Consider the following 13,559-nt stretch of genomic DNA (forward strand, 5'->3'; position numbering starts at 1 on the left):
CGTGCAGTTGCCATGAAAAGTTGTGCTGGCAAGCTCTCTCCACACTGACCAAACAGGAAATGGGAATTGAAAATTTCCTGGGGCTTGCAGGAAGGAGCTATTTTCTGTTTACGTGGCCATAGTGCAGCAGACTGCGAATATGCAGAGCAGTCAAAACAGAGCATTATGGGATATCTCCCGGAGGCCAATGATGTTGACTTACATTGTGCTCTGCCTCCACTGACGCTCCTTCGACCCATGGAATTCAACTTCAGTGTTACGCCCCTTGCACAGGTGGTTTTATTAAATCAAATTTTACCACGATTTAGGTCGGTGAGACTGACATGCCAACGGAGAGGCATACTTTATGTGGTCAACATAAGCCGCATTATGTCGACCTACATTGTCAGTGTAGACCAGGACTGAGAGTTAAGTAGGATCTACAGGAGGACACACTTCCCTTGTGTCTAAATGGCTTGATAACAACTCTGCCATTTTCATCCCATGTATAATTTTATCCTAAAACACTTTATTTACTTTAATATAGACTGCTAATTAAAATAAAGTTGCAAGAGAAGATCTAAGCATAAGTAAAAGAATATGACACTGTATGGATGTCAGTAAGTTGAAGTCCTTGTGCCTGATATCCAGTATTTCAATCAGACTAGTTGGTGGACAATAGCAATAAATATGATCATTCTTTGTGTTACAATATCATAATCAGTAGCAACAATAAAAGATAAATAAATGAAATTCAATTATGGTCTATGAAAATACATATGACTATCTTTATATGCAAAAGGGAAATTAAAAAACCCTGATAGTAATACAAACATTTAAGCTCAAAATATAAATTTTTAGAACACCATGGTTGAAATATAATATTTATCTAGTCCAAAGAGACAAAGTCTGTGGATATTGTGCAGAGTGAAGCCTCTGCAGATGGTTATTTTCTCTTAAAAATATTCAAAAATTCTCTCCCCTTTTTTACAAAAAACTCTCTCCCCTTTTTCAAGGCTTGAATGTTCATCTTCCTCTGCACTATCACGGACCATTTGGTAAAAATAACAGCAGAAGATCCTGTTAGGCTTTTGTTCTATGTGTAACACAATGTCTCTGTCAAAATAAACTTCATGATTGTAAGTCTGCAATGAGAAAATAATTTTGAATGACAGCTTCATTTTCCAGAGGCTTGTGTAAATACCATATAAATAATAAATAAGACTTCCCTAGAACTGATTAAAAATTACAGAACACTATTCATTTTCCTAGTACAGGAGACAAAAAGCATATGTGGATAATTGGTTTTTCAGATAAAGCAAGGACAGTGTTTAGAAACCATGGTCCAGATTTTCAAAGATATCTAGCCATCAATGGGAGTTAGGTGCCTAAATATCTAAATTCCCACACAGTTATGTCCACTCTTAACTTTGTGCACATGAGAAGTTCCACTGCCATCAGTCAGACTGCTCAGAGGTTGTAAAGTTAAGCACACACACAAATGTTTGGGGGATCAAGGCTTAGGCTGATAAGCATTTTATAAATGTCAAAAGATACATTTTTCAATGCTACTGATAGGTATTGAGGGAAATCCTGATTTAAGATTATGGTGCTTTTCAGATAATGTACTACTGCATCACAGAGTATGTGCAAGTCCAACTGAATAATTTTTGCTACAGCTATTATACAGGGAAGTGCCAGTGGGATTTGCATTGTACATCTGACTCAAAAATTTGATCAAAACAGTTACTTGGATGCAAAGTGGTGTGTCAGGTGTTAATAGAAACTGAATTCAGTGGATTATACTCACCACATCCCAAGACTCCACTAATGGAATACTCTTAAGTAGAATTCCATGTTCATTACAGTGAAAGTCAAGGTGAGCTTTCCCATCAGCTCCTAGCTGAGTAACTGCCACCACGGATAACAAATCCAGCTCATCTTCATAGTCCACAATTTTGAAAGTCTTACAAAAACACAATCACAAGTTGACCAGTTAATAAATGGACATTTTCAGTTATTTTTAAAAGAACTTTACATATGTTTTTTGGGAAGGGGAAAGGAAAGAAATAGAAGTCCCAGTCTACAGGTCTGCTATTATTCAACAGGAAAATCTTTGCCATCCAGATACTAAACTGTAGGTATCTTTCCAATCACAGACTATTCAGTACCTTTCAGTAGAGCCCCCATATGAGAGAAAGAAGAGAAAATAAGGTCCTTTACTGCCCAGGTGTGTGAATATAAGGGTTTTACATGCACCAGCTAGGAAATGTAAAGACAGGACACTGTAAACAAGAGGGAGAGAAACAAAGGCATCACTTCACCTCAGTGCTCTTTCCTCATGTACATTAGCAGCAGTATGACTTAAACCTACAGCTAGGTCATGAGATTTGAGAAAATTAGTAGGATAATATAAGTCACAAAAAAACAGGGTTACTTACCAGTAACTGTTGCTCTTCGAGATGTGTTGCTCATATCCATTCCAATATAGGTGTGTGCGCGCCCCGTGCACAGATTCGCGGAACTTTTTTCCTGTAGCTAGCTCCGTAGGGTCGGCTCAGGCGCCCCCTGGAGTACCATGCTCATGCCGTGGTACATAGGGCGCCGCCGACCCTGTGGCACCTCAGTCCCTTCTTTCTGCCAACTCTGACAGTGGGGACGGAGGATGGGTGTGGAATGGATATGAGCAACACATCTCGAAGAACAACAATTACTGGTAAGTAACCCTGTTTTCTCTCTTCAAGTGATTGCTCATATCCATTCCAATATAGATGATTAAATAGCCATACCTTGGAGGTGGGTAGGAGTCAATGGAGAGCTGTTCTCATCAGCACGGCTCTGCCAAATCCCACATCCTCTCTCGCCTGCTGCATGATGGCGTAGTGAGATGTGAAGGTGTGGACCGACGACCAGGTCGCTGCTCTGCAGATGTCCTGCAGGGGCACTCCTCCCAGGAAGGCCGCAGATGAGGCCTGGGCTCTGGTTGAGTGCACTCTCACAGCGCCTAATTTCTAAGCTGAGATTGCCCGCCACTCTCCTCAGAAGCTCCTGGTGGGCCCGGAAGTCAAAGAAGGGGGCCTTATGGTCCCCAGCCACCGCATCATCCGGAGAGGAGGACGACGACTGTGGAAGGGGCCCTGTGGAAGGGCCTTCCTCCGGGTCTGACCCTTCCTCCAAGGGGTGGCCCTCCTGTGGGCAGGTTGGTGGTGGGGGTACTGGCTGGGCCACCGAGGAATGGATTGAGGTGGTCCCTTGACCCATCTGGCTACCCCGCGGCCCCCAATATGGCCATTGCCAGGGGCCTTGGGGCCACGTAGGTGCAGGAGTAGGAGCCTGCTGCGTCACATCAATACGGCGCTCCTTGGAACCTGAGCCGCTTGACCTGCACTTGCGAGTCCTGGAAAGTGAGCGGCTACGGGATGACGATGATCTCCGGTGCCGGCGTCTGCGGTGCCGACGGGGGGAGGAGCTGCTGGAGGAGCTGTAGGTGGAACGCCTCCTCTGTCTGGATGACTTATGGCGATACTTCCCAAGTCTGGAACGGGAGCGGTGACACCTATGTTGTCGCGACGTTGATTGGGAGCGCGCTCGGTGCCGAGGCAGGCGGTGGCGATGGAGTTGGGGATCGGTGCCGAGCTGGGCTCCGCACCAGAGTACCGGAGCCCGAGCCGTGTTCCCTGCTCGAGGTGGAACTGTAACGTCATTGCCTCGGGTGCTTGTCTCTCGACCACCCTCAGTGCCACGGTGTCGAGGAGCTCGACAACTCAGAGTCGGAGCTAGGAGGGGAGCCCACACTCTTGACCCTCCTCGACTGTCTGGGGGAAGACCTCGACTCCTGTCTCCTCCACCCTCCAGGGCAACCCAGCACGGGTTTACCCCGAGACGCTGGTCCTGGAACCCTCGGCCGAGGGGGGGGACGGAGGCACAGGCAGGCCCATGAGGGCATGTGCCGCAGCGTACGCCTCTGGCGTCGACAGCCCTTGCAGGGGCGCTCCCCCACCCCCAGGAGTCGGGGGAGGCTCCCTACGGGGAGATGCCGGTGCCAGAGTACTCTCCACAGCACGTGGCTGGGGCATCTCCTGCTGTACCCCCTGCTGTCCCGGTAGCAGGGGGGAGTCCATGTGTGCGGCCTCCGGCCACTTCTTCTTCGGTACTGACCATGCCGGTGCCGGTGGAGCGCTCCGCACCGAGGAGATGCTCGGTGCCACTGGAGAACGCGACGGCTCGGCATCCAGGCGAAGTGCAGACTCCATTAGGATCGCCTTCAGCCTTGCGTCCCTCTCCTTTTGGGTCCGGGGCTTGAAGGACCTACAGATCCTACATTTTTCCTTCCTATGTTGCTCCCCGAGGCATCGGAGGCAACGATCATGAGGGTCGCTCACGGGGAAGGATTTTGCACACGTGGTGCAGGCTTTAAAGCTGGTGGAGCCAGGCATGGCTCAGCTCTAGCCCCTAAGGGCACTCTATTTTACTTAACTTAACTACTACTATTACTGTGATAACAACTAACAACAACTTGAATAACAAAGAACGTGCTATAGACTAAGGGATGCTACTTGCGGTATGCAAGAGGCAGACGTTCCAGTAACCGTCACAGGAGGAAAGAAGGAATTGAGGGGCTGCAGGGTAGGTACACCAGGGGGCGCCTGAGTTGACCCTCCGGAGCTAGCTAAGGGTAAAAAGTTCTGGGAATCTGTGCACGGGGCGCGCACACACCTATATTGGAATGGATATGAGCAATCACTCGAAGAGAGAACTCCTGGATCCTCTCTTTAAAGTTACACACCTCTACATACATATATAAACAGCAGCTGCAGATTAAGATGGGAAGGGCTGTTCTAGAAAAGCCATTATCAACACATGTAAGTAAGCCATAGCACCCAGGAGGGCATGCTGCTGTCATAATCCAAATGCCTAAACTGTGAAGGAAGAAGAATGAGACCAGAAGCTGAAGGCTGCAAGCTCCTGAGGCAGCCATGTATCTCGTTACTCTGAACCTGAGAATGTACTGATGTTACCTATTTGGGGTAAGTCTAAGCAGCATCTGGGAGCAACCCTCCCATCCCAGGTCCACACGAGTGTGCTAAAAATAGCTATGTAGAAATGGCAGCTTGAGCTGGAGCTCAGGCTTTGAAGCTGTTGAGAGTGGGCAACGTCAAAGCACCAGCTACAGAACTATTTTTAGAGTGCTAGCGGAAGTCTGTGGAACCAGGCTGGGAGGCTCACTCCTGGATGCAGCACAGACATACCCTAAATGACTTATTTGCTTTTCTCCTATCTAAATCCAAATAAATGTATTTTCCCCATAGTTCAGAGCATAAAGCTCAAGAACAGGAACAAAATCTGTGGAGTTCTTGCTACTGAAGTGTCTTCTTTGTAATTTTTATTCTGTTGATCATAAATGAATTCTAAGCTTTAAGGACTATGTAAAAAATTACCATTTTCACTTAGCTAGTATTCATTTCTATAGAAACAAGAGTAGAAATGGTTGCCAGAAACTGAGGAATTACAATTCTCATGTCAGTGTGAATTTCAGCTGAGTGCTAGCTGAGAGCTGAAAAATGTTTCTCAAGCATTACCTGAAGACCTCAGCAGTTTGAGTCCTCAGGTCTGTAGTGTTTTTACTTTGAAAATATTCAATTAAAAAACCCCTTAAATATTTTCCCGTGCTATTTAGCAAGATGGCTGACTAACCCCTGTGGTCAGGATCCACTGGCATCAACATTAGAGGTAGGATAAACTGACCAAAGAATGATGAACTATGCAGTTACACGGGTACCCAAACACTTAGAACTTCCATTGGCCAATTAGATGCCTCAGACCTCTTTTCATAACAGCACAGCCTAAACTATCCAAACGTCATTTATCTGACAACCCATGTTATCTAACAAAGGGCAGGGCAGGGTCCTGTCTTTAACTGTGGATATAATAGTCCTGTTTTAGAAAAGAGCTATTCAGATAAATGGAGAAAGCCTTCTGGCTCATCTCTTAGTTACCTGCGTGGAGGTGGGAAGAGAAGATGAGGGAGAAGAGAGATTTAACTGATGCACTTTAGCTAGAATGATCTAGCAAGAAGTGCTTATATTTATGCTGCTCCTGGGGGATTCAGCCACCAGACTCACTCTCTCTTACCCCTTCCCTACACTCCGCAATTTCCTGCATTATTCAGGAGTGGCAAAGCCACAACAGGCTTGAACATTCTTCATAGTCTTCAAGCCTATAACGTATTTATATCCAGGGCAAAGTAAAATGAATATAAACAACAAAATGAAAAAGACTACTTGAAGATTTTCATCTCTTTTTCTGCATTTCTAGAATATGAGCAGGGGCAAGCTCAAGCCTGGTGAATCAGTAAGTTCCATACTTGTTTCTTGTCCAAGTTGAAACAAAATGCAAAGATTGAATGAATGAAACAGGGAAGAAATAAAATTGGAAAGAGTTCAGCGAGAAGGAAGATCAGGGTTAGTCTGAGGATCTGGATCAGATTGTTCTTGCAGATAGCCACACTGCAGCTTAGACCTGAATTGCACAGGAGTTCCCACCTCCCCAACACTTTTTAAAAATTGTTTAATTTTATTGAAAACAAAGAAAAATTTTGTTGAGTGACTACAGTGAGAGTATTTGTATTTTTGTTCACAGTAATTTATCAATGTGTGCTCTGTGCTGTACAAAACAAAGGAAGAGATGGTCCCTGACTTGAGGAGTTTACATATTACAATAAAGTGGAGGGACAATGTAATTCAGACACAACACACCAGAGTCTGGGCATTGGACGATCCAGTCTCAAAGCAAACATATAATTTTAAATTTTGTTTTTTGGATTTATTGCTGAGAAGTTTGACAGTAGACATGATTTAAGGAGGGATTTGAAATGAGAGAATGGTAGTAGTTTCTCACATTAAGGGCTTGATTTCATACCACGTTGGTCACTGAGTGTTTTGCCATTGACTTCAACAGGAGTAGGATCAGTCCTTAAACAAGGAAGACTCAGGCACCATGAGTAGCCAAGAAGAAAGTGGAGGGAATGAAAGCAGCAGAAGGAGGATGATAAAGAATGAATGCAGAGCTTAATGTAGCTAAAAGTTTCACCAACTGCACTTATAATGAGAGATATGACTTGATGGCTCAACTCCTTGGCTAACCTTTTGGTCCTTTTTAGCTCACCGTATCATAATTACCTCTTGTTCTGGGTCATCATCCAGCAAGTTGAAACGCTTTTTCACCATTCGACCAGAAGCGGTTACAGTTACTGAATTGTTCACCTTAGACACAGAATTAAAAAAAAAAAAAATTAAAAAAAGAGAAAGTCTGCATGCTAGGTGATAATATAGGAGGTGTGTGCTTTTTTAGCAATATATTCATTTTATTTGAAATTTGGTAAAGCCTTTAAAAAGACCAAAAGATAGCACTACCTTTAGTAAACAGAAATATAGAGAGCCTGTACAGGAGCAGAGAAATCATTTTATTAACCATCATTCTTTGTGTCAGATGAGATGTTTTACAGGCATCCTAAAAAACGGATATCCTGTCTGACCTGAAGAGGACATTAAAGGCTCCATAGCACTTTTTGTAAGAGCAGGTATCATTGCCCTTGTGTTCTTTTGCCAAAGTTTTCTCTAGCCTTGTTCCACTACTGTGCTATGCACAGGCTGGTTGCAACTATTTATTCCAGAGGTGGTTGCACTTCTTTCATGCTGGGTTATGCAGACATGGGGTTGTGCCTGTTTGGCATACATCAATAATCTAACATTTAGGAAATGAAGATAAAAAATAATCAGGAAGCAGTCCAGCTCAGAAGGATTTTTTAAATGGAAGAACTTTAATTTAGCAAACAGCTACAGTGGTGAGTAAAAGGACACTTCCAGTAAAGAAACCATGGGACTCAACCCCATGCTCTGGGTGTCCCTTAGCCTTTGATTGCCAGAAGCTGGGACTAGACGAGGGGATGGCTCAGTCGATAATTGCTTGTTCTGTTAATTCCCTCTGAAGCATCTGGCACTGGCTGCTATCGGAAGACGGGATACTGGGCTAAATGGACCATTGGTCTGATCCAGTATGGCCATTTTTGTTTTCTTATTAAACCACCATCTTTACATTACTTCTACTTTCTCAAAATTATTTACAAACATTAATGAATATATCCTTGCAACTCTCCTTTGAGATAGGTGCTGCTATCCCCATTGCATAGTTGAGAAAATGGAAGCATAGCAGCATTAAGGGCCTGATCCTGAATTTGATGAGTGCTTTCAATTCCCACTGGACATCAATAGGAGTTGAGAATGCTCAGCACCTCTCAGAATTGGGCCCTTAGTGTCTTGGCTAAGGAAGGTCACAAGGGAAGGTTGTGGCAGAGACAGGATTAAAACTCTTCTCTCTATCTCCCATTCCCAAGCCAAGATCATCCTCTGTAAACAAAACCCTAGGAAAAAAAAGAAGGGGAGTCATGCACATGGGACTAATCCTGCCCCTACTGATTTACTATTGACATTATGCAGATTTTTAAACACACACATTTTTCTTTATGGGGGAACTTCAAAAGTAGTGTCACTGAGTGCGAGGGACTCAGCATTCATAAACTCTGAAAAACCCTACAAGTTTCTGTGCTGAAGCAAATTGCAGTTCTAAACAATTGCAGTGTCATCAAAGGTTTTCCACCAACTTTAACCAGTGAGGTGTTTGGTCTTTTTAGCATTCCCATTTGGTTTTGGTGGTTTGCTGTCACAAATGTTAATTTTCACCAGGCTTGACATTTTTCAGCCATTTGAACTATCAACTTTAAGGCTTCATGATAATACCAAATTTGCATATAATTATGACTTAGTCAGCGACGCCTCTTTGCCAAGGAAATCTATCACTGTATACTGCTTGGGGTATACATCCAAGGCAACTATTTGCAATATTCACCACAATAGATGCCAAGAAACTAAAAAGTGAAAGAAGGTTTCAGTAAGATACCCTGAAAATGTAATTATCTTTGAAATTCCTCTCATGCAGGCCTAATTCAAAGACGATTGAAGTGAAAGAGTCTTTCAATAGGCTTTGGATCAGCTCCACACAATACATTGATACATTTGCACATAAATAATCTGCATAATCTATATAATCAGACAAAAATAAAACATAGTTTGTATTAATAATTTCTTGTTATAGTCTCACGTTATTCTGCCTGTTGGCCACAATGACAAAATCTTCTGCAATTTCCCTCTGGTATTTATTATTTTTGATTTCCTTCAGCTTCAAGACTCTTTTAAAAAAAAAAAAAAAGATATAAAAAGAGTCATGTTAAAATCTAACATGCTTTGATTTCTAAAATCAGATGTGCTAAAATATCACAGAGAAGTTTAAAGAGTTCCAGAGGGGTAGCCGTGTTAGTCTGCTCTTGTTGTTTTTACAGATAAGTTACAGTCATAACTTTTTTCAAATACAGGGTAAATATACACATTTGAAAGATGTTATTACTGTAACTTACACTTATTTGTGCTATTTTAATACATCCGATTAACACATCAGTTCTAAAATATACAGTATGTTTCCTTATTAAATTCTACTGTCACTCACATCCACCATGTGGAAGTCTTCAGATGTTTCTTTTAGAATTCCTGATTCTGGTCAGTTTATAAATTCTTCAGTTGTTATAAATGGATGGTAATTCTTTGGCCTATGGATTTTCAGTCTAAGTGAGAGTTGTGTGTAGGGGAGGACTGATCATACTTATTTCAATAAATGTCAACATTCCATAATTCATACTACTGAGACACACAATATGCAAGTTTTCCTTTGAGAGAACCTCAGGAATAGCTATGGGAGCTGAGCTGCACAGTTGAAATTTGGATCTGACTTCTCCCTAAATTCAGAGAAGAGTTTGGATATGAGCTTTTAGTTTGGGTCCATCTCTAGTTATCAGTGTTCTACACTTCTTCCTAAATGTTTACAAAACTTTTGAACCAGTTGAGGACCCACTGATGGAAGAGACATATGATAACTGAGACTGTAGTTGTTCGGGAGTGGGATAATCTTTGTGTGTGTATTCACTGCCTAGCACAATGGGACCTCCTGATCCTCGAATAGGGCCTCTACCACAAAACAAATAGTGACCACTCCATAATAGAAAATAAGTCATACTAGCCGTTCAGGAACAGCAATTCTCTACAAAAAATATGCCCATAAAATGAATTATTTTAAAATTTGACAAAATAAGCTAAAAGGGAACCACAGAAGTAGCATTTAGTCTTTCTCCCTTGCAGGAAATAAAAGAGAGAGTGAAACCTGCCTTTGCTGTATAGATATCTCCTGATACAGGCTTCAAAACTGCAACCTTGACTGTATTTTCCCTGCCTTCACAAAATTTAGTTCTCCTCCTGTTTTCACAATGTTTTTTAAATTAAAATGTAGCTCAGTGTAAATAAAAATGTCTTCTAGAATATGTACTGCTGTATTGGTGTGGGAGGTGACCAAAACATTTTGAGCTTTGGCGCATGTATATAACTTTTAAAATAAATTCTAGCAACAGAAATTAAAATCTCCCATAAGTAGATTTGCATTAATAATGTTAAGTTTGAGAACTGATTCCCTTGGGTGGGAAGGGAGAAAGCTTTGTTACATCGTGTTATAGAGAGCTAAGATTTTAAACTCTAAAAAGTCAAGGAATTATCAACTAAAGTTTCAGCACCTAAACAGTCTCCTTAAATATAACTTTTATTTGGAAGAAAAAAAATATTTATGGAATAAGATGATTGTCATTGGTGTGTGTAACAGGGTAGCTGGCCCTTTAAGTGAAACTGAACTCAACTCTCCTGTTCAAGTCACGGTGCTCCAATTAAGACAGTGGGGTAGCACTTGGGGAACTATGAGAGGCCTGGTGAGATCCACTGTATCAGAGCAGACGGGGTTGGTTGGGAGACAGACCAGGAGATGAGAGTTGCCGGGAAGAATGTGGTTTCTGGGAGAGAGCTGAAGGCAGGAGAGCAGCAAGAGGGGTTTGCTTGCTGATGTTCCTACGCTGGGCAGGAGAGAGCTGAAGGCAGGAGGGGCAGCAGAGGAATGTGCTTGCTCCCTCTAAGCCAGAAAGCCGCAGCAAAGGCCAGAGGGGGCTGCAGGAAGAGGGATTTATCTGCTGATGTCTCCTTGCTGGAGAGCTGGGTCCCAGAGGAACCAGTAGAGAGACAGAGTTCCCTCTGGGAAGAGGGGTTGTGCCTCCGAATGAAGGGCTGGGGTGGAGGGTTGGATGAGGACTCCAAGAGTCTAGGTCTGGTAGAAGACACCAGGATGGTAAGAATGAAGCCAGGGCTTAAAGATTACTTGCAGAGGGTTGGTGTGGACTATGCTCTGGGACATTTGATTTGGGACCTTTGCACTGTGTTTTGGCTAATAAACTGTAGGTGGACTAGAGAAAAGGCTTATGCGAAGTTACTGGGAACCCGAGAGAGAATCTGAGGCAAGGGACCTCTTGCGGGGCTACCTTGAGCCCACAAGGGGGTGCCCAGGAGGGAGGACACTTGATTACAATGTATTCAGTTTAATAACCACAATTTTCATTGTTAAAAGAAATTCTGTCCTCTTTCCCATCCACCCTATCCCAAACTGGGCCGGATTAACTCTCCTTGGGCCTGAGGCTATTAGATTTTGTGGGGCCCCTAAACTTTTTCCTAGTTTCCCAAAACAAAATTATCACAATTATGGCATCGAGGCTATTAATGCTATGCTAAACTTGCTTTTTAATTAACAGAAAGCCATTCTGTGGTTACATTTCAGTCTTAAAACATGTAGAACAGGGGTCAGCAACTTATGGCACACATGCCAAATGTGGCACGCAAGATGATTTTGAGCGGCACTCACACTCACACTGGGCCCACATCACGTGGGAGGAGAAGGAGTGGGGTTGAGAGGGGGGAGCGGCTGCCGTGCGGTGGTGCTTTGGGGCCAGGAGCAGCTCCTGGCCAGGTTGCTGGGCCCGCATCATGTGGGAGAGGGTTGGGGATTTATTTTTGCGGGCCCCTCTTAGCCCGAGGCCCTGGGCTGCAGACCGTAAAGCTCCTCCGTTAATCTGGCCCTGATCCCAAATCCCTCTTGCAGTCTGTGTGTGGGCCTCAGAGCTCAGGATCTTTTAGCTGAATAAAATGAGAGTCTGTATAGGAGTATCAGAGAGAGACTGCATGCTCACCGTTGGCGGGAATGGCATGCTCACCAACATAGTCCGGAATATTTGATAGCTAGGAAGAAAGGTATCATGGGCTTGTCACTGTAGGAGTATTTGAATGTGTGCCCACTAGATAAGATATTCAAATCAAAATATGCATATTTGAGGGTTGACATCCCAGGTTATACCATAAATTTGCACAAGTAATAAAATGTATGTTATATACACACACATGGGAGAGTAAGCTGGATTCTGTTCTACCTCATGTATCACGAAGGATCCAGCTTGCCCTTCCATTACTGTACAAAATGTTGTTAATTATTTACTGTGCAAGTTTATGCAGAGGTCAGAAAAAGAATTTGTAAAAAACTGATATCGTTTTTACACAGGTGCTTTTCTGACTCTACATACACATTAACATGGCATTGTTATTGGAACCCCATAATTATTCCTGTCTAACTCTTAGTCATCTCCCAAAATCAGGATGCTAATTAGATGTTACCCAGTAGTCTCTTTAATGAAAGCAACAAGCTTTGAAAAAATTAGTGCTCATACTTACTTTATCAAATTTGGTCCCACGTGGATTATTCTGCCTGAAGTATCTGGATGGAAATATATCCAGTCTGGTTCTAATGAACAGCACTTCATATCCTGTATGCCATTTTTTGCCTGAAGGTGGAAGGAAAGGCTTAGAACGATTATATTTAGAACTGATTAAACTAGAAAAGCTCAGCTCCCACCATCTACATCTGAGTAGTTAGAATACTAGGTAGAACCATATAGACACTACAAAAAGTTGAAGCAGCAGTGGAGCTAAATCAGTAAGGGGAATAAACAAACCCTTATGGAATACAAAGACTTAAAGAAATTCCATTATACTGGGCTGTGACGTTGTTTACTATCTAGTGAACAATGCCTTTAACATGATTAGACATGTTCCTACTTCTCCTGAAACTACACTTTGAAAATTAAAGACCTATCCTGCAAACACTTCAGCAATTCAAAAGAAACTGAGCTTTGACTTGGAATGAGACCTATGAAAAGCTTATAGACTGGTTTGAGTTTTATAACAAACCCAAGACCTGCGCAGGTATGTGGAAAAACTTGCTGAGATATGTGAACTTGGGATGGTTTATGATTTCAGCCCCAAACCTGGCAAAATTCCGGTGTTTTTGCAGTTTTGTTTTGAGTTGAGTTAATTTGTAACCAACTTTTATGAGTATGAACCCAAACAAAATAAAGCCATGGGCAAGAGATTTGCCTGAGCCCTGTGAAGCAAAAGCACCAAATTTTGTACAGTTCTACTTCACTGTGAGGCTGAAGACTTCTGTGTTCGGAGACCAAGAGAGACAGGAAGGAAGGGCTATTGGTCTGAACAGACTAATTAGAAAGATGAGGGCATGCAGAGATTAGAAGTTTTCCAGCTGAAGAATCATGAACAGAC

General features: G+C 42.9%; 1 protein-coding gene across 2 annotated transcripts in view; it reads right to left on the minus strand.

Annotated features, from left to right (window-relative positions):
* Positions 1-267: 267 nt before the first annotated feature.
* DCAF17 (DDB1 and CUL4 associated factor 17) overlaps positions 268-13,559 on the minus strand; it is a 38,519-nt gene continuing 25,227 nt past the window's right edge. For both annotated transcript variants that reach the window (XM_067549863.1, XM_067549864.1), the window contains 5 exons: positions 12,675-12,784; positions 9,136-9,223; positions 7,158-7,241; positions 1,790-1,945; positions 268-1,124 (listed from right to left, as the gene is read on the minus strand). In XM_067549863.1, the coding sequence (XP_067405964.1) occupies positions 936-1,124; positions 1,790-1,945; positions 7,158-7,241; positions 9,136-9,223; positions 12,675-12,784 (627 nt within the window). In that variant the 3' untranslated portion in view covers positions 268-935. The remainder of the gene's footprint in view (positions 1,125-1,789; positions 1,946-7,157; positions 7,242-9,135; positions 9,224-12,674; positions 12,785-13,559) is intronic.

Source organism: Emydura macquarii, unplaced genomic scaffold, assembly GCF_026122565.2.
Source record: "Emydura macquarii macquarii isolate MOO-44397 ecotype Brisbane River unplaced genomic scaffold, CSIRO-AGI_Emac_v2 contig_1253, whole genome shotgun sequence".
NCBI lineage: Eukaryota > Metazoa > Chordata > Testudines > Chelidae > Emydura > Emydura macquarii.